A 27,247-nucleotide genomic window follows, 5' to 3' on the forward strand; every position below is an offset into this window, starting at 1 on the left:
TCATCAAGGCAATAGGTTCTCACTTAAACTGGGAGTAGCCATGGTTGCCACAGAATTAATTCAGACAAAGAAGCTGCAAATGTTGGAGCTGGGCAGAGGACCAGGGTGCACTCTCTTTTCCTCCCCATCCATTCACCGCTAGGCAAATGTGTTCTCAGGAAGAGGAAGGCAAACATGTGTTCAATAAAAGGAAAAGACAGAGATCTCTAAGGATTCCTCTCTTTCTAAGTCTGCCTTCTGCTACTCAGCCCAATGGACACAGTGCACATTTGCATAAGCCCAGAGTTGAATTCACATTGATATTGCTAAGACAAGGCTTTACGATTCCTTTGGACCAATGGCTTTCTAATTTTACACGTACATCTATGGGTATTCTAGACTTCCATCTTTCCTTTTTAATGCCAAGCTGGTTTGCAGTTACTTCCATTGCTTTTTTTATGAAACTGTGGTCCTGAAGGTAAGAGATTGCAAACATAAGCTAATTGGTTTTTTTTATCTTTCTTGCCATTTCATTAATGTTCTGGGACAGAATTCAGCTGCCATGGAAGTTTTCTTAATCCTATAACTTGAGTTTCTTGCTGACCACTGCACTGACTTGGAGTTTTATACTTATCTTTCTGGCTTTTGTTCCCGAGTGCTTATGTGAGGAACAGATCCTGTCTACAATTTGGAATTGTTTTTTTCTTCTGTCAGTGAAATTACCCTTTTTGTGCCTTAATGATGTGACCGTATTCTTCAGTGGCCATTTGTGGCTTATGTATTTGAACATCATCTTATTTATTTAACTTCTCAATCACCTTTTCTGTTTTGACACTTTCTCTCTAACTCCCTTTGCAGTATTAATATTCCTATCTTCCTTACCCTCCTTGCTTTGAAAATTGTCCTCTTTATTCTTGGTATTACTACTGCTATGGGATGTCTGTAATGAGGGCAAAAGAATTTCTAACAATTAAGACAGCTGGCCAGTGAAAAGCAGCAAGATATGTATAGTCCACTGAAATTTCTTGTCGACAAAAGGACAGTAGAGCTTTTCTGTGGACTCTGTTTCTTTTGAAGTACCATCAAAGAATGGGGATGTATCTGCTGGATGTTACTGAAGTCGCGGCAGTGCTTTACTTAATGTCTGAAGTTCTAAAGGAGGATGGGGAAAAAGAAATGACTGAATCTATTAATGATTTACATAATTATAGTTACATTTGGCAATAAGTGTTTACATATCAAGTTGTCTAGCATTTTCCTTTACAGGACCTTGATATTTAACAATTTTTATGAGGAGCCTACAGTAAAGAACTTCAGACTAAAGTTTTGCCTGTCTATTTGTTATTTTACACTTAAAGAAGTGCAGCATTTCTGGTCACATAGATCAATGGAATTCTTTTTAAAAAATAGTATTGGGTTCTAATGAGTTCTAATAATCTGTTTTTTACAATGTGAATGTGACATTTGACATAGGAAGAAAAAGGGAAAAGATGCCACAGGGCATCATTTCAGGCTGTCATTTGTCCCCATTGTAAATTCATCTAGCTTTGTTTGAATGGGCAGTGATTTCAAAGTACAGGATGGCAGCAAACTCTAGTCAAGAGAGCCAATGTGCATCCCTCCATCCTGCAACTCAACCGTGGTGCTGAAGGAGCCAGGTCTGATCCTGCTGAACAGACGGATGAATCCTGGGGCTGTGCAGTCCCTCGCTTTGCCTGTGCTTCTCCTGGCTCAGGCAACTGGCACCTGTGTGGGACAGAGAAAGAAAAAGAGATCATCCTTTCTTTGTATCAGCAAGTGTGGTAGAGAGGAAGGAAACCATCCTTCATGAAGGGGAAGGGGGGAAGGCAGAATGCAGAAGCCTCTAGCTTCTAGTGGCTGTTGGGTTGTTGCCTCCTGTGATTTTATTGCCTTGATTGGCACAGGTCTGTTCTAAGAGGATGAGGGTCTCTAATGACTCACATGTAGATCAGAATCTCTCTGTAACAGTGTTTTAGGGTTTCTTCTTGTTTTCAATGTATCCTTTAAAGAAGACAGAAGTATTTATACCTATGTACTAACAGAAGGCTTATGTATGATCTAAAAGAGCATTTTCATCCTGCTATCATCAGCCTATGTGGAGGACAGTACTCATCACATGTTATTAACTGTGGCTCCTTGACTGCATAACACCCACTATCCAGAGAATAAGTACAGTTGTGAAAATACCTACATATGCACTTTTATATACACTGGAAGTCTATTAAAGCTGCAAATGCAGAACTGGAGACTAAGAAAGTTCCAGAATTGAAGATGCTTGTGTGACCTTTATTTAGCTACCTGTGTTTTTGAATTATGCTGCAGTCTTTAATTGTGTGATCAAAGTGAGCATCTCCTTATTAGTGCACAACATGAGTTTATCTCACTGCAATGAATAATGTGGTTGCCTTCAGCATCCCAGACTTATTTGCAGCAGAAATTTCTCATTTCTAACATGGGACTAATTATTACCCTGCTCAGCCACGGTCTGAGGAAAGTAATCCGTGCTTAAGATGTACGCAGAAGCTGCAGTAAGTCAGCTAGCTTAAGGAAATCCAACAAATAATCGAATGGGGATGATATTCAGTAAATAAAGCACAAGGCCAGACTGGATAATGAAGGTAAAAAGATATATTAAACAGAAGCATCCAGTGAACCTCTGTTGTTATACATGAAAAAGAATTGGCTGTTGATGCAAATTAACATGGGTAAATCCTCATTCTCACTTTTCTTAATTTTCCAATATTTGCCTGAAGTTTCCTTTGGATACTTGGAAGCATCATTTTTTTTTTCTTTGCATGAAATATATTATTGTGCTTGGATAGGAAATTATTTTTGAAACATCCAAGCCATCGGGCCAGCAGCATTTTCTAACTTCATACATGCATAAAACATAAGCATGAACTTGAGCTTGCATAGTTAAGATTCTTTTCCAGTGGTCAGAAAGTTATCCTGTCGATCTGAAGGCTACAGCAATTTAAAAATGACAGTACTTTCTTACTGGGTGTGTCAGTACTTATTTCCACATACTGGGAAGTGTATGCACTTGAGCTGGCATTCTGAAATGGAATTGGAGAGAGGGAGAAACCTGCTCAATTTTCATTATAGCTTACGAATTTGGAATAATTCAGGCTACTCTCTTCAAAATCCCATTGCTTTTCCAAGCAAAGTTATCAGTTTGTCATACTGTTGTCTCCTGTCATAAAATTGTCATCACAGCCTCTTTAATGTGGCAATGCTGGGGGCACTGGCAAAACTTCTTGGCTTGATGGTGATCAGATTTTGCATGGCAAGCTACGTTGCTTCAATGAAAGTCACATGGGTCTTCTGCCATAATGTGGGAGCTACTGTGCCTTTCATTACTAATGTCATCACCTACCATCTTGACATCTGGATATATTCCCACCCTATTTGAAGTATCAGCTGTTTATTCCCTCACTGTTGACCTTTCTTAAATCTTTATAATTTGTTGAGCTATCATCCTTTCAACAACTTACAACTTGCTTTTTTTTTTTTTTTTCTGAAAAGTGCTCGGGAAAGGTCTGTGTAACACTGAGTGTTTATCAAAATAATGAGTTTAGTTTTCCATCTGAGCTGTGCATAGGATCATAATGCCAAGAAAGGTCTGCAAGAATCAAAGAACTGGAGGAAAGTTATCTGACCTAACAGCCCTCTAAAAGCCAAGCAAAGATTTGTAATCTTATGTTTCAATGCAGCTTTTGGACCCTGTAGTCCTACTGTTGGGATTTTTACTATATTTCCTATATCTCCTGATGTTGTTAGAGCAGAAAATATGCTGTAATTGATTTAATGTATTAATGATAGATGTATTAATCATAGATGACAAATTCATATGCATCTTGTACTTTGCAAATCAGTTTAATTCCCCCATTGTATAACTCTCAGTATTAAAGACTTGTTTAATTTAAAGGTTAAATAATCTCCTTAGATTACAGTTTGCTGAGTTAAACCATCTGTATAAAGAATATGTAGTCTAGCCTTAGGTTGAAATAACATCTATGCTGAACAATGGTTGTTTTCAAGTGATACTTCTAAGTAGAACTGTAGTTGTATTTTAATTTGATTTCCTACACTACCCACATATTTTAATGATGGATTTACAAAAAGTAAAGAACATTAGACTCCAGAGGTGGGGTTTCTTTTCCCCTAAATCTTTTAAAGCATGTTGCTACCCATTGGATCTTCCATTAATCATCAACTTATTGTGGAAAATAATTTTCTGAAGTTGTAAATATTTTTTGCCAGAACTATCTTAAATAGCTTCTTTCACCTCATAATCAGTACTTTTTGCTTTATTTTGTTTCATCACAGGTAATTAGTATTGCTTCCATGAACTTTTTTCCATTAAATGCCTCGAGAATATGAAAATGACAGACTTTTTTATGCTTAAGGTAACAATATTGTGCTTTTACTAGGGACTACTCTGTCATTAAAGGTTCAAATTCCACACAGCTGCAACTTCTTCTTTTACCTTTGTATGTACATCCAATTTTATTCTATTTTAGTTGTTAGTTCTGATGTAGTTATGGTGTCCATGGAAGTTCGTGACCCCGACCCATGCAATAAGAGAAAAGCAGTTTTAAAATAATGTATTTCTTAATTAACAAGATTGACTAAATTACTGATAAAAAATGAAAACAAACAACTTAATTGAATTTCTGTGGGAATGGTCTGTCATAGGACAAACTAGGGCTACTTAGCACATCTCAGCCGTATGCCAACATACAAATCTACTTGAATTCTTCTCAGTGTGATCCAATTCCTGCATTTGCAAAGTTTTCCTTGTTTCAAAATGTGTAAAATGAGGTGAGGTCATATTTTTTCATGTTGTTCTGGCCTTTGAATTAGTGGCATATAATGCCAATAATTGAACTATACTCCTGCAATATTCTCTGAATTTTACCTTATAATGGCTTTGTTCATCAGTATCTTATCTGTAGATATTACTTAGTTTCTTTCCCTTTGGCTACCAGTACCATATCTTTTTTAGTAAAACATGTAAGAATGGTTTTGGCAAAACGCATCTTCAGTGAGGGGTAAAAATAATTGCACAAAGACTTAGTCTATTAGTATCTCAGCACTAGAATTTTTTCCTACAAAAGAAATGGCAATGTCAGGGTTATACAGGCTTCACATGTAAAACCTTTATTTGGCACGTCTGCTTACTGAAACTGTCCAGCTAGCAGATAAGTGGGCACCATGCCACTGAAGCAGATGGGCATAGCTGTAGAGAGCCAAAAGACAATGTATGTGCATCAAGTGTGGATGTTGGTGGCAGGCTTCCCAGTCAATGATGTCTTAACGACTAAATGTCCCGAGTTTTTTGAATCTGTAGCTAGAGAGTTGCCAGCCTTACTCCTGAATGGTCTTTGAAAATTTCTCCTGTTATTTTTAAATTATAAAGAACTTTTTGAGAATACTTGATCTAGAAGGTACATGAGACAAGGTTAACAGTAAAGGAGACAGTAATGATAATCTTTCCCTGTCCAAAACAGCGACATGCTGTCACCCCAAACTGAGATGCAAACAGTTCCAGAAGAAGAGCAAAAGCATTATTCGGGTTATCCAAGATATGCAGTGGAGAAAAGTAGCAGGTACTGCTGGAGAAAGAAAATTGGATACAATCAGGGAAATTGAATTACCATAATTTTACCAAAAAGGGATTTGGAGGTTATGTAACGTATGAAACAGACTCAAAGGCATGAATAAGGAACATTATGGTATTCTTTGATTGTATCACATTTAGGGAAATGGAAGTTGGCCAGTCTATGTATATTAAGAAGAATGGATCACAAAATTACTTTATTACATCACCAGTTTATTCTCAGAAATGAAGAACATATTGCATGCAATGTTTTTAAATAGTATTTTTTTGATGCGAGTTGAAGGTGAAGAAAAAAGACAGGTTACCTGAGATATGCTATGAGTGTTTCTGTGTTTCCTGAGTAATACAGAGCCAAACATGCACACAGAGTCAGGTATAAACCTTCCTGAGGAAGGCTGTAATTCATCTAATACATAAAATGCAATGTGTTCTGGTGATTTGAGTTAAGTCACACATTGATTGATAAATGAGGAAGATATTTTTAGAACAGTACTTCCTTTGAATATATGCATTCTGATTTCAGGGTGAAATGAATGGTTTGCAGATACACAGTCTTAAATTTCTCTGAAGAAACTAAAATATTAAGTCCATTTTGCATTTTGTGCTCTTTTAGAAAGAGTGATGCTTGAATATCTACTTTATTTTACTGTTATATATTCAGATTTCTTTTTTATCTCATTGAATGCATTTAAGATTGAAAAATACTGAAAAAAGTCTCTCTTGTATTAGAACATACTGGTCTTGGCAAATCAGGCACTTCTACCCATTAGATACACCAGAAAGGAATAAGGAAAGGGGAAGTATATTCTTTGTCTTTTTCTTTTTCTTTCTCCTCCCTGTGGCCCATGAGTGTCACTTAGTGAGTCAGTGACATGGCCATGGTGAAAATCTCTCAGGTATGTACCCTCTGCACAAGGAAGTAGTGTCTAACCCTGTGCTCACCATACATTTTCATGAAGCTGGTTTTTGTTCCTTTAGAATTTGGCTCCACCCATGTCAGCTGTCTTAACCTCCTAAGCAAAATTCAGTCTGACTCTATTACATTTGACTCTATAAGACTGTGCTGGTTGGGGTCCCTTTAAAGGCAAACACTCTGCAGATCCAATTTATGTGTGTGTGTTATCTTCAAAGAATAGGAAATTACTTTTGATTGGCATTTTCCAGAAGAGCCACCAGCTTCCAAAAACAGAGCTGCCAGCCAGTGACTTTGGAAGTCTATGTGCTCCATTTCCCAACTCTGAAACACAAACTCTTCTAGTATCTTAGCCATGTCACATTTTTTTTCCTAAATTTTGGAAAGGTCTTGGGAATTGTTGAAAATTTATGCTTTAGAAAACAGCTCAAAGAGAGGTAAGAAAGTGCTTAACGGTCCTCACTTATTTTTTTCCTGTAAAAAAAATATATCTTTAACTTCTCCTTTGGAATATGAACATCACAGAGCAAACTTAAAGCCCTGTGAACTCAATGGTCGGACTTCTCATGACTTTGACTGTCAAGGTATTAAGTCAAAGAAAATGGGAGGAAGAAAAATACCTAGGAAGCTGAATACAAACTTCTCTATTTATCAAAAAGATCTTATTGTAAATTGCTTAATTTTAGCAAGAATTTTGATGTGTTCACTGAGGGAGATGTATTCCCTTTATAAATAGTTGCAGTTGGCACTCAGACACTGAGACATAAATAAGAGAATCTAGATAAATGTCAGTAGAGCTCTGTTCCTAGCAACAGTATCTATTGATTTTATTTTCTTGCATTCTGTTAAAAAGGAACACCGAAAGAATTCTGAGTGCCCTGATTTGTATTTTTAATAGGGAATTTAAATGGGCACAGCTGCTAAAAAATCCACTAAAATAAACTGTTCAATGACTGAATTATAATGAAGATTTTTATTTTTGGATGTTTCTGAAAAGGCCAGATACACCAAGGAAACAGTCAATAAATGTGTAGCTCCACCAATATGCTGATGCCTGAAGCAAATTATGGCTTCCTGCCCTTCTAGTTAGATTACAATAACAATATATTTCTCATCTTCATTTTGTCTGGACAAAACCACCTTGCCTTCCTGGGTGCACATTGTCCTGTTCAAGCAGGAGACAGAGTCAATGTTCCCAGCCATGTCTGGTTACTCAGCAGAATAGGTTCCATCTAGGGTTGCCTGGGGTTGAAAAGGACCAAGAGAAGTGGTCCTTAGCTAGTGAGGCTGGCTTATCCTACATGAATGCATGTGTCAGGATGAGCATGGGAAATAGTCCATTTGGGGAAGCACCGTTACCTTACAGAGGGGTTGAGTAGTCAGTAAGCTTTGTTGGACCGCTCTCAAGAACTGGTACCATCAGCAGAGCCTCTCATTTTGATGGTGGTCCCCAGGCTGGGTGGTAGCAGAGAAGGAGCAATGTTGCTTCTTGCTAAGGGGTAATTCACATACTCTGAAGAAAATTAATTATTGAATCTATTATTGAACATTTTTCCAAATATTTCTTAACAGTTGATGCAGATTTGTGCATACAAACCCATTCTTCCACCTATCCCTTTTATGCCAAATGTGTGGGAAGTTTTTGTATTGGGTTCATTCCATAGTAAGAGTCACTCTTAGGTGAAGAATTTCATGAAGCAATAGCAGTTTATAGCAGCCAGTGATTTTTTTCAAGTTCCTTTTGCATTAGTAATTCATTGGTGAAATGTTCTGTGGTGCTACAAGTTACAGTGAAATTTTACAGCAAAAAATCCTGGAGTTATCCCCTAAGACTTAATAATAAAAGATATCCATAGAAGACGGTATGAATTCTTGTGAATACAATTTCTACACTGATCACTATGCATGAACTCTGAGGAAGTCCAGAGCTTGAAATGCTTGGCATCTAAAAAATGGTGTAGAATGCAGTGTTTGGAAAAGTTTTTTTGAAAATATTTCTAGCCCTTGCATTGTAGAACAAAATTACCTCCAAAATCACATAATTTTCATTTCTATCTTTCTTTTTTCTGTGCCAACTTCAATATCAATTTAACAGCTGATAAGAACTGCTCAAATAATAATTCCATTTCAAAGCCATTATTTCAAGTTTTCAGATCTTGTACAGCATTGATTTCTAGTGCTAGCAGCTCTTCAGGTAGATCCTTGTAGATTCATGTTGGAATTGTTTTTGTTGGAACTACTTTAAGGTTCACTTTTGCCTGACCAGCTTAAGTAAGGTCTTGAGAAATAGGCATATTAGTAGAATTCCAATATAAAAAAAAATATTTCGAACTATGTTTAAGTAATAATTATCTCTATATAATTTTCCATTTCTATTTTGAAAGACTTTATAATCTCTTCCATAAAAAAAGAAAGAATGCTGAAAAAATTAGGAAAGTAACGTAAGAAGAAAAATATCAATCCATCTGTGAATATATGCATTTGTATGTGGCTGGGTGGATGTGTACTGTGTTGCAGTAAATTGAGTATTCATATACTGGAGGTTGCTTCATGCTGGTAAATATTTCACAACAAAGATGTGATCAAAAGAAATATAGGAACTGAATGATGAGGGGAGACAAACCAATTCGATCTCAACTGGTAAGTCAAAAAGATAAAAGGAATATATCCTGTTAAAATTTCTGTGATACTTTACTTTCCTTAGTACATAAAAAGCACCTTTGTTAAAAAGTCCATGAGCTTTAACATATGGATGCAGAAGAAACCTACAAAAAAGGAGAGAAAAATGAAGAAAATTTTCTCTGTAAGAAGAATGGCAGAAATATTGTCTTTTTAAAAGAAAACGCTTTTAAAAGAAACTCCATTGTTAAGGAATACTTTCATTTGGGGCTCTAGAATCTTTGTAACAGCCTAGACTAACACAGCAGATTGACTGACAAAGATAAAATATAACTTATGTATTTCTGTGTGCTTACCTTTACAATCTGACCATTCACCTGTCTAGCATCCTACGAAAAGAAATCATTATTTGTTAAGAACACAGTGACTACACTAAGAAAATAGTATGTGTCTTAGGAAGACTGTATGAAGGGGCTGATATGTTCATGGATTCTTGGAATAGAGGTTTGTCATTTCATGTTTTAGGTCATAGTTTAGGATGGTACAGTTGGATGCTGAAAGAGAAGCTGAAAAAACTAACAAAAGTGATCCAGTATCTAAAAGCAGCTGCCATGATAGTGCTTCTCCCAATCTTTTCCATTACAAAATAAAGCATATCCAAGAAACAGAAAATGAACCAACAAATGATTCAACTTAAGCGCTAATGAACCACCAGTGTACGTGGGATATAGGAGGCGGTAATTCTCAGAACATGTCTCTTTATCAGAGAAGAATATCTCTGGGGATATTGTACATGGATGACATTTAAATTGCATTACTCTTTTTGTTTATGTGAAAAGAAATGAGTGAATCTGCATAGTGCAGTATTGCTATCTCAATTTTGATGTCATGGGTACAAGATTTTTTATGGGCTCTGTGACATTGAGAATTTTGCCTTGGAGGAGTTTGGCTTTCCGAACAGAAAGGATGGAGTGATCTGTGTCAAACACTGAGAAATTAACCAAGCCCTGGAAGTGTCTCTTCCTCTTAATTGACTGTAATGCTAATCTAGATACTGCTAAGAGGAGGACATCTGCATCGCAGACATCCGAATGTGGGCAGATGGATGTCACTCCAGCAGTAATACGGCCTGTAGAAACCCAGCTTCTCTTTTGCAGAAGGAGCTGAAGCTGTATTTTCAGAAAAAAAGTAAACCTCTGCTGTGCATTCTGGGCCCAGCGTAATTCTAGCACACAAGAAAATGGAAACGAAACAGAGGAAGCTTAAAGAAAATAGGAGCCTAGTGAGTCCCAGCCAAGTTATAGCTCCCTGGCTATGAATGGATTGAGGGGTGACTGCACATCGTAGCAATGTGCTAGTTCTGGGCTGTCCCTTTATCTGTTTGTGACCTGACCAGAATATGCCTCAGCTTCTTGGCTTTTATATTTATGAATGCTTCACACACAAATTAAAGGGAAAATAAGATTAATACACTCCTGTTTAAAATTAGGATTTATAACTGAGCACAAGGAACTTGAAATTTTAGCCACTGGGTTTACTGAATCCTCTGGCAAGACATTTTAAGCAGTACTTGCTCTATATCTGCAAGCAGTGATTGCTCAAGAGTAAAAAAACCAATCCAACAGTAATTTTCTGTTTGGTACTGACCAGTTCTGATGCACTTCACAGTTAAGTAGCTTTCAGTCAGTTTTGGCAGAGGACACTAATTATTAAAGTGTAAAGCGTAAAGTGTAAAGTGTAAAGTGGAATTAAAATATCAGAGATATTTTTTTACCTGAGGGGGCAAAGGGAAGGAGAAAATATACATACGTTTGTGACTGATGAAAGGCTGAAGAACCAAGGGCTCACAATGCCAAAGGGTTAAAAATCGCCCGATACACACAAGCAAACAAACTAGGCTGTCATTTCAATTTGAGACAGAAAAGTTCAACAACTCAAAAATGGATCCTACAAAATCAATTCATATTGGTTTTGAAACTGCCTCCACCAAGTAGTTGTTTCTATTTCAGAGGGTCTTTTCAAGGGTAAGCAGAGCTGTAGGCATTTCAAAGATTAGCTGAATGTCGTCAATAAGTTTAGATGGTATGGTGGTGCCAAGTATTCAGGCTTCAACTTGTTACCACATTTGATGGGGAAAAGATAAGTTTGAAAATTGTATTTCTAAGTGATGTATCTTCATAGAGGAAAGTAGGGGAAAATCGGAAAATAACTTTAGAAGCAAAAATAATTATAATTGTGCACAGTTGTTACTGTGTTATTGGAAAGCGGTGCTCCTTTCTAGACATGCTGGGCTTGGGCTGATCTCCGAATGACTCAATTACTATTGCTCAGATAGCTTAAGCAATCACATTTTTAATTACTATGACAAATGTAGTAATTATAATTTTAAAAATGCATTTGGTTTCTTTAGAATGGAGTATGGAAGGGACTTGGTGCATAATATTTTCTGATTTGGAAGAATCAGAAATTAAAATTGTGTACATTTCTAAAAAGAAAATAAGTAGCAAATCACTAATCACAACAATTCATCTTGCAGGTCTAGGGTCTTTGTATCCCTCAGTCAATTGTGATTGTAATTGACTCATACAATTTTTTAAAAAAGAAAAAAGAAAGAGTGGAGGTAAGAGAAATACCACGTAAAGTTTAAAAAAAATTGCTTAAATTTAAAATGCTCCTAACTGTCGGAGCTGCTCACAATTTATACTGCGGCATATTTCTCCTTCAGGCAAAGTGACAGAGTATTAGATGTGAGTTCTGGTGACCAGGTTTATATTAAAGACAGGAGTGGACTACTTGGACCTTTTGTTATTGTGCCCTTGTGATCATTTTCCTGTTGGGCTGTCGTATTAAGTCTAGTAATTTAATTTCTTTGACCTTCAGTTTCTCTGTTAGTATAATGGAGATAATACAACTTAGCCAACTCTGAGAGAAGTATGAAGAGGGGTGAATGGGAGTGTGGATCTGCTGGAGGGTAGGGAGGCTCTGCAAAGGGACCTGAACAGGCTGGACCACTGGGCTGAGTCCAATGGCATGAAGTTTAACAAGGCCAAATGTCGGGTCCTGCACTTGGGGCACAACAACCCTGTGCAGTGCTACAGACTGGGAGAAGTCTGTCTAGAAAGCTGCCTGGAGGAGAGGGACCTGGGTGTGTTGGTTGAGAGCGACTGAACATGAGCCAGCAGTGTGCCCAGGTGGCCAAGAAGGCCAATGGCATCTTGGCTTGTATCAGAAACGGCGTGACCAGCAGGTCCAGGGAGGTTATTCTCCCTCTGTACTTGGCACTGGTGAGACCGCTCCTCGAATCCTGTGTTCAGTTCTGGGCCCCTCACCATAAGAAGGATGTTGAGGCTCTGGAGCGAGTCCAGAGAAGAGCAACAAAGCTGGTGAAGGGGCTGGAGAACAGGTCTTACGAGGAGCGGCTGAGAGAGCTGGGGTTGTTTAGCCTGGAGAAGAGGAGGCTGAGGGGAGATCTCATTGCTCTCTACAACTACCTGAAAGGAGGTTGTAGAGAGGAGGATGCTGGCCTCTTCTCCCAGGTGGCAAGGGACAGGATGATAGGAAATGGCCTCAAGCTCCGCCAGGGGAGGTTTAGGCTGGACATTAGGAAAAAATTTTTCACAGAAAGGGTCATTGTGCACTGGCAGAGTCTGCCCAGGGAGGTAGTTGATTCACCTTCCCTGCAGGTGTTTAAGGCATGGGTGGACGAGGTGCTGAGGAACATGGTTTAGTGTTTGATAGAAATGGTTGGACTCGATGATCCGGTGGGTCTCTTCCAACCTGGTTATTCTATGATTCTATGATTCTTAGTACTGTTACAACCATTTTAATATTTTAGTTTCCCATTCCTCCAGAAAAAGAACATCCTATATTAATTTGTGATCATTCATAGCAACTTTTCAAAACCTTTACTACCCTATATGAATAAATCATAAAGTAGGTAATTCTCATAATCATTTGTAGAGGGTTATAAGTTCATGTTTACTTGAAGAATGGTAAACATACTCTATCATATAAGAGCTGTATTTATCTAATTTATTTTACCAAAAAAGGTAACTTTTACTAATCGGTGACAACTTCGCAAAATAGTAAATACTTAGGTCTTCAGTCCTGGCCTTCCAGCTATACCTCTTTCCAGTGTGGATTTCCATAGAAATAATAAGTTGTGTTGTCATTGCTGTGCCACCTGCCAGTAGCTCCCGCTTGGTCAAGTGTGTGTTCATCAAGGTTCTTGTGTTGTTGCTATCTGACTTCTGTAGCATTGTGGTGGCTTCTGTTGGATAATGCAGCCGTCTTGAACTTCCACATATGAGAAAAAAATACAGCTATAGCCTTTTGAAGAACTCATATAAAATGTGTTTCTAATTAGATACACATAATAGAGAGTATCAGAGGGATTTGTTCATTGTCACAGACCTTCAGAGCTGAATTTCTGCAACAATTTGCTGAAGCACATAGACAACAAGAGGCATTTATGACTGCATGTGATCCAGAGATAAGAGATATGCTAGATCTGAAGCATCTGAAATAAAAAGCTGTGGGAAGCAGAAGCACCCTTGTATTTCATGATAATTATACTCAGTGTTTATCCACCGAATACAGGCAGCAAGCACTTAATATAACATTTCAAAAGGAAGCGGTTTAAAACATACTTTTAAAAGATATATTCAAACCTTATCTATAGTCCAATAACAGCAGATGCTCGTTAAAAGCAGTGTATCTAGAAGTCAGATAAATTTGTAATTTTTTGAGTGATAGACTAGACAATGCAAAAGAAAAATTTCACTTCTTCATGTAAGTGTAAGGCCCTCTTCCAGGACAAGCAGCTCCAAAGTGTCTTGAAGTATTCTGCTAGATTTACTCTGTGCAAGGGCTTTTTAATTGGTTGTTGCTTCCATGTAATACGACAACTTGTGCCATAAATATCAAATCTAGTTTCCACTGTCTTTCTCCCATATTCTTTTCCCCTTCATGTTGATGGGTAAGAGATACTGTTCTAAGTTTTTCTCTGTATGAAGACTTAGTAAAGTATCTCTTCCCATTTGTAGGCCTGTTTTCCTGAAACCTGTGTGAAAAAATATCGTTGAATCTTCTATTTTTTTTTGTCCAGTTTGCTTAAAATTGTTCAGGGACACAGAAGTTATTTCAAGGGAACAGATATTGCATGTAGATATTACTGCGTAAGTCTCATTTCTTTAGGAAACTAGTCCAAATGCAGTATTTAGAATTTTCACTATAAGAAATCCAATTATCTTTGTGTGTCAAAAGGAATACTTGTATTAAAGCCATCAGAATATATGCATGCTTGTATATAACATTAGAATATTAAAATAATTGGCAAAACCCGGCAAGTTAAAGTGTTGCAAAGTTAGAAAAAGTGCCAAATTGAGCCTAAATTAATGTCACCTTCCTTACAATGGAATTAAAATGTTCCATGTTACATGCAAAGTCAGGTGTACCATGAGCAAGCTACAGAAAAAATTAAACGTTCAGCATATTTAATATCTCAGAGTTGGGTTTGAAAAAAGAAAAGAGGGTGTTAAGACCATGCCTCTGAATTAAGTTCCTAAGTTTTATGAGCAGTCTATGCTCAAAGAATAGATGGGCATAACACAGAAGTGTGCAGAAAACAGTTTCCTGATTTGGAAAATACTTTAGCAAAATTTAAGCAGTACAGTGTGGAGGAAAGACAACAAATCAAGAAGCCTGTAAATACTTGAGAGATGGGTTGGTGGTATAAAAGGAGGAAATAGCTCTCAGCTGGAACAGGTAGGGAATACCATTGTGTCTCTGTCGTATTTCACACAAATGCAGTGCCATGGGTCTGTTCAATGAAATTAGCAAATGTGCAAAGTGGAATTGTGAACAGCTAGAGGATAGCTACATCAGCTAGTAGAAAAAACAGTTGCAGACCCTAAGGTTTATTAGATGATGGAGTAATTTATCAAGGGAAGTGCTCAAGCGCAAACATTAGATAAAAGTAGCAACAGTAGGTCAAACTTTATTATACAAGATACTCCAGCATTACTGCAGGGAAATGTAGTTTCTATTCATAGCACAGAAGGTCTTATGAATACCAAAAAGATGCAAAGTAGTGAAGAGAAGGAAAGAAAACATCTACTCCATTACTCATATCAGATATGTGAATAAGAAGTTTGGCAACCACCAATGAACAGATACTGCTGAAGCGTGAATACTTCTCCTATACACTGTAAAAGAAAAGAAAACAAATAAACAAACAAAAACCCAAAGAAACTGGCAATTTAAAAAATGATCTGCTCCTGAGGGTGTTGAATAATTTTGAATGATACTTTAGAATGTCACAAAATACATTGATTGAGGCTGCTGTCATGACCAAATCCCTCCATATTTTGTAGAAATACTGCAAAATTATTTATAGAGAGATTTGTTTTCTTGGGGTTATTTATATAGTTTTAGTTTCTTGAGACTAAATCCAAAGTGTTGCAGAATCCAGTGCCTACTTCAATCAGACTTCGTTATTTAGTAAGTTATATTTGAATAACCATTTGAAGAAACAGCTATGCACTTCTCACATATAATTGATACTATATGCCTATCTTGATATTGCAATATTCCCCATTTGAACAACAAAAAATTTCAAATTAGTCTCAAATTCAAATGTCAGATCTATCAACTGAAATTAAAATTATTAATACACTCTTTATCTTTTCCTCCCTGCAGTATGCTGTCTGGCTGATCCTTTGGGTTACATGGAATGTGTTTGTTATCTGCTTCTATTTGGAGGCTGGGGACCTATCAAAGGTAATTTACTATTGGATACATCTAAGCTGTCAGCACTGTATTAACATGCCACAGTTGAAAGGCCATGTTCTTTTTCACTCATGTTCACAGTGTTAATAGAATGACGGTAGTAAAATGGAAATTTGGGGTATTCTGTTTATGTTAGAGACTTAATCTAGACTACAATGGGCTTGCACCTTCTGATGTCTGCAACAATAATGGTATATGTGTTTTAAAGGAAAATTACTTCTTTTGCTCCCTCAATAATTGTTCAATGAACATTTCACATTTTTGCAAGATATTAATTAATGATTTCATGAGTATAGAAGATTACTGTCTCAAGGATAAACACATTTTTTTGTACCATTTAGCCTGCTCTTACATAGCTATATTCTTTCCAGGGGTCTTAGACTACAGCATAATAATTGTAAAACAAGATGTCTTTCATTAAATTAAAATGTAAACTGAGGTACCAGAATAGATTGTCATTTGGCTACAGCAGTGTTTTTTAACTTTGTGCTTCCAGTAGGAATGCTATGATTGAACACTTATGCACGGTCAGAATCCATAGGAAAAATAGATTTTCCTAAGAATGACATAATTATAAGGTTTTATTGACATTGTAGATGGTAACACATAAATTTGCAGTCAGTACTATGCTCAAACCAACACGTCTAAACAAATCTGCTACTTTCTATGGCACTCCCAAAAGGCCGGCTATTTGTGAGATAAAGTTTAGTAGAGGTAACAAGTTATTTTGTTAAATACATGTTTCAGCTGAGTCTAAATATTTCTGTCCATGCTGAGTTATGCTTACAGCAGCGTGAATGGACCATCAAGGAGAATACTACATGTGAAAGAAATCACATTCTCTTCTTGACTCAGATATTTAATTGCTGTTCCTGATTAAAGGGAGTTTAGCCCAACTAAATTACAGACGTAATTTTCTGATCCTCTGTGAGATACTAATATGGTATGATGCAGAAATTTAAACACAATTATAAGAAGAATAAATGAGGCAAAGGTACTTCCATACTTGTATTTCCTCTCAAATCACTCCCAAAGTACAAAAAATACTAGAGACTGGGATATTTAATCTCCATGTAGTCTGTTTCTTCAAAAGATGCAGACTTCAAAAGGATCAGAATTTCATTTCCTGAGGGTGTAAGTAATTTTCTGCAGGTAAAATGTTATACTTTCTGGGCTTGGCAAAAACATAGTAAATAGAAGAGCTTGCATATATTATCTTGTGTTTGGTTAAAATGCTTTCTATATTGCTAAGTGAACTAATGTATGTAACAAATCTGGCACCTGTTTCACAATTATTCTCAACCGAATCTACCCTCTTTCCACCTGCTCATTTCAGCCACCCACATTCCTAAACTTGTAAATGTTAGGATGCTTCTTCTGCCTGGGAAAGTGATAGGGGGTGGGAGAGAAAGGGAGAAAGGAGAAGCAGCTGTTTGAGCACTGTGTAAAATAGGTATAAAACAGTTTCAGAACTGTAGTAAGTGCTAGTTGGAATAAAGATGTGCTAAAACAAGTATCAAAACCCAGAATTGATTTTTTTCTGTCATCTAGACTATTTCCCAACCAACCATATGGATCAGGCTTATATTTGGATGCAGTTAAAGTTTTTATTTGGTCTTTAGAGATATAGTTTGCTCCAGTGAGATGACCTGCCTTGAAATACCCAGTAGAGTATATTCCTTCTGCTTCAGCTGGTTTTCAGATCAACAGCATCCATAAGGAGAGGCAGAAAAGGAAGAGTTCCAAGGAAATGGTTTTAAGAATTAGGTACAGCTCAACTCATTATCTACAAAGAATCAAATCCACAAATGGAACATCACTCTCCTCTCCCATTCAGCTGCACTTGGTACATCAAAACTTCCCTACATGATCTAGTCTTCTGCAAGATTTAGGGCCTAGAAATATTTGCCAAATGGAAAGGTACCACCTGTTAAGTTAGATAAAACTTATCCTCCTCTTCTAGCTCCTTCTGAGGCTCCAATTGTTTTACAGATGCAAGTTTGTTAAGGAATGGATCATTTTATGTCTCTCAGTCACATTCATACGTATTGCACTGAATCTTTTTCATTATTTATATTTTCATCTGAGAATAACGGCAACTTCAGATCTGTAATGTTACTCCTGTGTATTTTTTTGTGCTTGGAATGGCACGTAGAACCTTGAAAAAAGCTCTAGGTCTGAATTCGTTCTAAAGGGAGAATAAAAAATAACCTTTGGGTAAGTACCAGAGGGATGCCTCTGAGGTTGTAAACTATGAGAGAGGATCCTGCACAGGAAGACTTTAAGAACTGATAGGTTAAAATTACAGCCTAATAATAGTTCAGCTGGGTATAGTTTATTTTTATATGTATAATTTATAGCTTTATGGCAAATAAAGTAAAAGAAAGGTTTTTTAAAAAAAGTTTTGAGAACAGCTTTTATTCTATGTGTACCTACAACAATTTTTCCATCATCACCTGCTGATACAATGGAGGGGACATATTTCAGTTGTTAATATACCTTGTTATAAAAGGCTTGCTAGCTTCGTCCTTTTATGTGTTAGTTGTGGGGGTGTAGGTCATGATATTTTTACAGATTCTCCCTATTACACCAAACAGGCCTGCAAAGACTCAAATTTCTGGAACAATATGGTAATCATCTCTGATTGAAGAGACTCAAGGATTATTAGTGAACAGCCATACAAATCTGTTTGCATTATACACCATTACAATCATGTATATCTTTTGGAAAATGGCATCACACTAAGTGTTTTATGTGCTTGAAGCATGGTTGTCTCTGCTGAAATTCTTTGGCTTTGTCATAAAGGTTTGTAAGAAAGAGGAAATGCAATCATTTGGTTTTAAGCTTCATTGTTATGTCGACCTGTGAATGAATGCCTAGAAAACCCACTTCTCAGACTTACTTTTCAGTAGTACTCTTCAATAATATTGAATTAGTCTGTATGTTGTTTTTCTTGCTGGTAAGTACCATACTTAGTTTAAGTAGGACTTTAAGGTTTCAGGAGTGGTAATATTTATTTTGGCCTGTGGCTAAATAAATGTAGCATACAAAAATCCTAACCTCTTGTCTTGAATGAGACACATCTGAAGTACACTAGTGAGACAGAAAGGAAAACATAATAGAAAGTATCTCTGAGGAAGTGTAACGTTTAAACGGTTTGTTTAAATAAATCAAGGAAGGACACAAGGAAGTAGATTCAGCTATTCCAGAACAACAGCAAGAAGTCCTCTAACCTCCACAAAAAGTTAACAATCAGCTTAGCATTTTTTATTTTCTTCTTTGGGCAAAAATCCCATTTACTTCTGTGGGATCTAGTTGCACCCTCTGAATAAAGACCCTCAGTAGAAAAAGTGCTGCAAGTGCTCATGCAATGAAAAACTAGCAGTCTTGTTTCAAGGCATTAAAAAGCTTACCCTGATGATGTCTAAGGATCCCACAAGCATAACAGAAGATGAAAAAGGGCTATCGAACTCACATTTTTTGTTTAAAACTAAGTAGGCATTTTTTTTGCTGAAAAAATATATTGCTGATGTCACATTGGTCCCATCACAGATGTAAGAGTTTACAGATGCTGCTGCTGTCAGTTAATGGGAATCAAGGTTGAGGTTGGACTTGGGGTGCTGGACTTGGGGGACCAGCTGTGGTTCAGGGTCCAAAACAGCTCTTGCTACACATGGCCTTAGCCTTGAGCTAATACTTTTGGTTCTCATTGCATGCAAGTCTACTTGTGTGACCAGGTATAAAAGCTTTCCTCTCACTGCCACCTGGCTGAGCTCCCATATCACTTTGCTGTAGTCCATATAGTACTATGAATGTGACTAAGAACACACTTTTTAAAAACTTGTTTTGACTGTGAAATTAGACTTAGTTTCTATTTCTGTGGCATTCTTGGCATTTTCCCTATTTATAACTAATAACATACAAAGATTATAATTAATGTATTAAAGTTGTACTTGTATGTCTTTTGACACAAAAATTAGATGTTTAAAAGTCAAACACTTGTGTCAAGTGGGATTCCCCAAATGCCAATGTACACTGTGATTAAAATCAGTATTTTCATATTCATAGTCATGGTTCATTGTAAAGTAACACCAGAAGGGACTTCAGGATATCGCTAATGGGTTCTCCCGTCTCCAGCCAGGCTCAGCAGTCAACCAGGACTATGGGAGACCATCTGATGCCACAAATCCTAAGGAGGAAACATGCAGTTTAGAAATCCATCAACAGCTGACATTCATGAATTAGCAGCTTTTCACCACTAATAAGTCCACCTTTCCTCTGGTGATCTGAGATGTCAGTCCAAGATTAGCTACATATGGCTGACTTTTACTGGTTGTATGCAGTTCATCCCTTCAGGATAAACGGAAGGAGCAGGAGGCAATATGGAGCCCATGTTTCCTCCTAACATTCCCATTTGTCCACACTCGTATCCAGCAAAGTTATAAGGACTAATCAGAAATAGGCACCCGCTTATATTTTTCCACTTGAATTTCCCAGCTTTGGCAAGTACACATACCTATGTGTCTAGCTTTCACATATTACTGCTTGGATTGATATCTAGTTGCTCTTAAGTGCAGTTTATATCCGTATGCAAATTAACTGCAATAATGTAAATTACTTCAGGATGTGATTTGCATACCTTGTCACTCATGATGCTTAAAAACCAAGCTGACTATGAGTGCTGAACACTTCATGCAGCTAATAAACTCTGATTTTAAAGGAACGATTTGATACCTAGATAAGGCTGATGAAAGAGGGAAACAAAAGAAATGGTTCATTTGTCTTCAGTGTAACTCAGTTGTAACAAAGCAATGAATTTGGCAACAAGACTGCACTTACACCAGTTATGTTTTCATTCTACATTACTTTCTTTCCATTAGTACAATAGGTATATTGCTTTGATTCCACATTTATTAATTATTTTTGTAAGGTGGTAGTCGTTAACAGTTAACTATCAATGTTGCACATACTCTAATAAAACAACCTGCAGGATGTTTAATTTTTAAAATATTACCTTCCTTGGATGTTGTTTTAACAGATGTCCTGTTAAGATAACAGAGAAATTAAATTAGTTTTCAACTCAAAGCATCTGGTTAACTTTGTAGGTAAATGCCTTTGAGCAGTAAATCTGACCAGGGTTTTCAGATAAATAGCTATCAGAATGCTTTAAGTAAATTACTTTATTTTTTCACTTCTGTTACTCAGGGCAGATCTGACATGCTTGATCATATATCTAACAGATGAAAACTGAAAATAGTGCTGACAACCAGCAGTGTTAGGTTATTCTGAGGGTAGTATCATGGGTAGATACTATTAAGCATGCTTATGGTTTCAGATAATTTAGTTTTGCAGCAATTTTTAAACCTCAAGATCGTTGCCTGCTAGAAGATAACTTATTACAAAATTTAAATAGTTTATTTCTCTAGATATAGCATATGGTGGAAAACATCTAGATAAAAGTGGAATTTTTCGCCTTTTTAATGGTGAAACAAATTCTGCTTGGAAATCATTCAAAGTACAGAAAAAATGAAATATGGTTATATTGACTTTGCTTATTATACAAAGTTTATCTTTTAAAATTCTGGGACATATTTTATGTTGATTTCATGAATAAACGTGCCTCTGCATATTGATTTATATATGTAAAGTTTTCTCATAATCCAATAGTTATGGACTGAATAAAGGAACACATGAAAATGAGTACTACACTTGTAGTGACTGATCAGATGATAATTTCATATGATTATTTATATGTGTGAACATATTGTATAAATATCATATATATGTATACATAAGTGCTAAGTACCTTAGTTATACTGTTAAGATCAGTAAGTACATATTTTCGCGTATGCCTTACGACTTCATCTATTATAGTTATGAGAAGGTTTTCTTTTATATATATATATATATATATATGCGCCATGGATATTTCCGTATCTTTCAAACGCAGACATTACAGAAAAAAAACAAATATGTATTTATGAGATTAGTTATTAATATTTGTTAATTATATTGCAGTACCATCTAGTGGTCCCAATTTGATATCAGGGTGCCATTATACTATAAGCCCTAGACTCACATCACATCACCCTGACTTAAATAGTGCATACTCTTAGTATGTGATGAAACAGACATGGGAACTAACAAACAGGAGACTGCAATGTTATACTTTTGAAATTCTTCATGAAGTGTGGATTTTCTCAATCTTCTCATAAACTTTTCCCCATGTTTCTCCTCTCTTTGAGAAGGGATAAATAAGTGACACAATAGTCAGCTTTTGATTGGGTAGCGTTGCCTGATTCCCCTCTGTAAGGAAATCACTTTTGAATGCTATAGTGAACCATTGCTAGCATTTCACCAATTGTTTAAGACACTGCAGGAAAAATTGTTGATTTTGCTTGACATGAAAAATAAGAAGATAGATTTATCTCCACTGCTGCAGATGCTCAGAAGGTCACAGCTACAGAAATCACATTTCCTATGACAGCTCTTCTGGGGAGCTGTCTATGCATCCCAGAGACAGGACCTTTCTCCTGGGTATATAAATCAGGCTCTGGAATCAGCTATGGACAAGGCCTAAAGGGTTATTTACTGTAGTTAAAAGCTGGGGAGTCTGCCAGAGCACCTACTCACCTTTTATGGAAGTATGAAGACATATAAGAATATGTCCTGCTTCTTAAAACCAAGTTAGATTGCATTGTATCATGATGTCAGCTTTTTGTTTCAGTATTTATTCAAGTAATGTGTTGGGTTTGCATGGCAAGGTTTTGGCAGCAGTGGGGGGGCTACAGGGATGGCTTCTGTGAGAAGCTGCTAAAGGCTTCCCCTGCATCCAATAAAGCAAATGTGAGCTGTCTCCAAGATAGACTTGCCACTTGCCAAGGCCAAGTCAATGAGTGATGGTGGCAGTACCTCCACGACAACATATTTAAGAAGGGGGAGGAAAAAAATTATGTGATTGCAGACAGGGACAAGAGTTAGAATTTGTGAGGGAAACACCTCTCCACACACCAAGGTCAGTGAAGAAGAAAGGGGAGCAGATGCTCGAGGCACCAGAGCAGATTCTCATGCAGCCTGTGGTGAAGCCCATGATGAGTCAGGCTGTCCCCCTGCAGCTCATCGAGGTTAATGGTGGAACAGATATCCACCTGCAGCCCATGGAGGAACCCACACTGGAGCAGGTGGATGCCCAAAGGAGGCTGCAACCTCATGGAATGCTGGAACAGGCTCCTAGCAGGACTTGTGACCCCATGGGAGACCCACGCTGGAGCAGCCTGTTCCTGAAGGACTGCACTCTGTGGAAAGGACCCATGCTAGAGCAGTTCATAAAGAACTGCAACCTGTGGGAAGGACTCACACTGGAGAAGTTTGTGGAGGACTGAGTCCTGTGGGAGGGACCCCATGATGGAGCAGGGGAGGAGTATGAGCAGCCCTCACCCGGAGGAGGTAGGAGCAGCAGAAAAGTATGATGAAACCCCATTCCCTGTCCACCTATGCCACTGGTGGGGAGGAGGTGCACAGCAGTGTGCCCAAGAAGGCCAATGGCATCTTGGCTTGTATCAGAAACGGCGTGACCAGCAGGTCCAGGGAGGTTATCCTCCCTCTGTACTCGGCACTGGTGAGACCACTCCTCGAATCCTGTGTTCAGTTCTGGGCCCCTCACCATAAGAAGGATGTTGAGGCTCTGGAGCGAGTCCAGAGAAGAGCAACAAAGCTGGTGAAAGGGCTGGAGAACAGGTCTTATGAGGAGCGGCTGAGAGAGCTGGGGTTGTTTAGCCTGGAGAAGAGGAGGCTGAGGGGAGACCTCATTGCTCTCTACAACTACCTGAAAGGACGTTGTAGAGAGGAGGGTGCTGGCCTCTTCTTCCAAGTGACAGCGGACAGGACCAGAGGGAATGGCCTCAAGCTCCGCCAGGGGAGGTTTAGGCTAGACGTTAGGAAAAAATTCTTTACAGAAAGGGTCATTGGGCACTGGAACAGGCTGCCCAGGGAGGTGGTTGAGTCACCTTCCCTGGAGGTGTTTAAGGCACGGGTGGATGAGGTGCTGAGGGATATGGTTTAGTGTTTGATGGGAACGGTTGGACTCGATGATCTGGTGGGTCTCTTCCAACTTGGTTATTCTGTGATTCTGTGATTCTGTGAAAATTGGGAGTAAATTTAAGCACAGGAGGGAAGGAGGGATGGGAGGAAAATGTTGTTAAGATTTAGTTTTATTTCTCATTATCCTATTCTTATTTTTGGGAATAAATTGAATTTCCCCTAGTCGAGTCTGTTTTGCCTGTGACAGTAATTGGTGAATGATCTCTCTCTGCCCCATAAGCCTTCTGTTATAGTTTCTCTCCCCTGTCCAGCTGAGGGGGATGAGAGATAGTGGATTTGGCGGGCATCTGATGTCTAGCCAGGGTCAACCAGCCACAAGTTCATATACTATAATTTAAGATAGTCTTTAACAAGTTGTTGTTCTCCATATAGGTGCAACAGCAAGAATATGTTTTCTTCACATTTACTTTTTCTTTAAATATAAATAAATAATTGGCATCCTAATTATTATCTGTCAGATAGGCTTCATCTTAAGAACCAGAAGCCTACCAGAAATTTCAGAACAACGCTAACCCCATACAGTTTCTGAGGAGCTTTGTATTACTTAGAATTTCTGAAGGAAACCATTCTCATATCTATATCACTGAAAATTATGCCAGTGTTAATCCAGTAGGGAATAAAATTCTATATTATCTTCAGCATCTTTTCACACATGGATAAGCATTTATTGAACCTGGGAAAGCAATGTGAGCTATGAAGCACTCTTCTTTTTTTTTTTTGTCCTGTTTAATATTGTCCCCATCCTGTAAAACAGTGTGAGCGCAGCCAACAAGTGGTGCAGTCTTTTTTATCATACTGCTTTCTCACCACTGCTGTGGTAACAGCAAACTCACAGACTGTAAGGCGATGGACTGAATATGGCTGCAGTGGCTGATCATCCCTTAAAGTTGTTCATCGTGTTACAATGCTCCAATTGTCTTCTGCTGGAGGGTCCCACTCCTATGGCCTTGCCAGAGCACTGAAGCACTTGAACATTCATATGTGTCTCTGGGCTAAAATACACAGGGGTATCTTAAGCCAATCCTAGGAGTCACATAAAACTATGCTCTTGCACGCACACACACACCCCACACACACCTCTTTGCACTGAAGCAGGTGAATACCTCCTAGAGAACATATTAATACAATCTAAGGAGACAGTAATATGTTTAAATTATCACAAATATTTCAAATTTAATGTCTTCCCTAGTCACAGCCATATTCTGCTTTCTGCACCCCTAAGAGAATTTATGCTGAGTAGATAAATCTACTTAAACTTTTAAACAGATATATCCAGAAACGTGGTAGAAGGTAACTATTTGGGGTGATTTATTCCAAATACCAGTAATTTTTTCTTGTCATTTTCCTTCTTTCTCATTCCAATGAAAAGGATGTTTCCAAAACTGCTACTAAAAGGTAGCAATCTGTGGTATATTGATAAGTGAATTAACTAATGTCAACTTTGTAGGATTCAATGATGATTTTTTTTTAATTGTCCATAATAAACCAGAAAAATTATTCTCTGGCAAAACCCCATTGACTTCAGTGCTGTCACACTGCAGCTTACAACACACTCTCAACTTGTTTTGTTGATTCCATCTGCTTGGGATGAATGACTAAGTATGAAAAATATTTGGTCTCCTTTTCTAATAATCCACTAAACTCCATGATTACCTTTGTGAATTTATCCCCAGAGTATGAGTTCACTCTAATGTTGATGTTTTCAAAACTTGCTGCTGCAATTTCAATTACATTAATTTTAAGGGGCATCGTATCTATTCAGGAGTAGACTGCTGTACTATGGCATTATATCCCACTTATCAAGACTACCACAGACACCTATTTGTGTAGAAATTGGATCCTGTGTTTGAGGGTAGGATTTGATTGATTAAAAAACCTTACAAATTGAACAAAAGTGTAGTTTATTGAGGGTTTCATTCTAAAAGCCCATTCTTCAGCAGGCCACAGTGTAACTCAGGCTATTTTTCTTCCACCATACAATAGTTGGCTAATTCAGCAATAATGAGGTGATCAGTAGCATGCTATGTTTGAGCATCTCACTGGTATATTTAAACTGCCAATGAGCCCTTTCATAGAAAAACTGATGTTTGCAGTTTGTAGAGGGAGATTAAGATCAGAGTATGCAAAGCTTAAGATCAGAGTATGCAAAGCTATGTGAAAAAAAATAGTTAATTCTCTATAGATAATTGAAACATACCTCACAACTCAGATGAAATTAAAAAAGATGTCTGATTTGTCAGGCTTCTGACGATGTCTTAAAAGTGAAGGTGTCACTCTTTCTATATAAGGGTCCCATCTATGACTTCCAATCAGATGCACAAAGCAATCAGTGTCTTCCTCCTTCTCTCTTTTCTTGGAAATTTTATATTCGTTACTCCTTTCACTTCCTCCCTCAGCTTATTAAAGCTGAACAATTTTAATCTTGGCTTTCCTCAGCATGAGCCTATCTCTCCGACGCTTAGTACATCCAAATATATTCCAGCTGGTTTTGGCTAAACTGGAAAGTTTTATTTTGCTTCAGAAGTATGAGGACATGGTGTATTAGTGTGTCATTTCATTTAAGCACTTTTCTTTAACTGCCACTTAATGCGCTAAATGTAATTCTGTGCTTCACTGCCTATTGTAACCGCATGCACCTGATTTGTAGTGTTCCCACAGATGTTTCTAGCACCCAAGTATAAGACATCAGTCCTGCAAACCTTTTTCCTCAATAGAATATTGTGTTTATATAGGTGTGTTTCTTCTTTCATACATTGCATATGACATCATAGTATAAATTTGAATGAAGCATTGTTAAATATATTGCAGACATAATCTAGATAACATAGAGTATATAAACTATCTGCATCAGTATTCACATAAGAATGATGTAAAATTGATACTGTAGGGTGTACGAAGGTTGTCCATGAACATTAGCATCTACCCAACTGCAGTTAATCCCAGGTGTTCAAATGGCCATGTAAGAAATACTGCCATGGGCAATACTGAAGAAATTGCTCCATTGCAAAAGCTTCACCTTAAGCCTAGGGAACTAGCCACTCACTTTTATTGAGAAACAAACATATACATTCAGACATACATCCATACATCATATATATATATAACCATTTTTTTCCATTTAATTTGACAGCAAATATATGCTGTTTGGTGTCTGATTATTTTTCTTTTTTTTTTTTTTATTTCTTTATTCTTCTAGGCATGAA

General features: G+C 37.5%; 1 protein-coding gene across 3 annotated transcripts in view; it reads left to right on the plus strand.

The window, feature by feature from the left end:
* The window catches only part of NKAIN2 (sodium/potassium transporting ATPase interacting 2), a 538,479-nt gene that overhangs the window by 274,225 nt on the left and 237,007 nt on the right, over positions 1 to 27,247 (plus strand). For all 3 annotated transcript variants that reach the window (XR_011336973.1, XM_069851805.1, XM_069851804.1), the window contains exon 3: positions 15,855 to 15,935. Coding sequence is in view for 2 of the 3 variants with exons in the window: in XM_069851805.1 (XP_069707906.1) it covers positions 15,855 to 15,935 (81 nt within the window). In the remaining variant the exon portion in view is untranslated. The remainder of the gene's footprint in view (positions 1 to 15,854; positions 15,936 to 27,247) is intronic.

The sequence above is a fragment of the Phaenicophaeus curvirostris genome, chromosome 2, assembly GCF_032191515.1.
Source record: "Phaenicophaeus curvirostris isolate KB17595 chromosome 2, BPBGC_Pcur_1.0, whole genome shotgun sequence".
Classification (NCBI taxonomy): domain Eukaryota; kingdom Metazoa; phylum Chordata; class Aves; order Cuculiformes; family Cuculidae; genus Phaenicophaeus; species Phaenicophaeus curvirostris.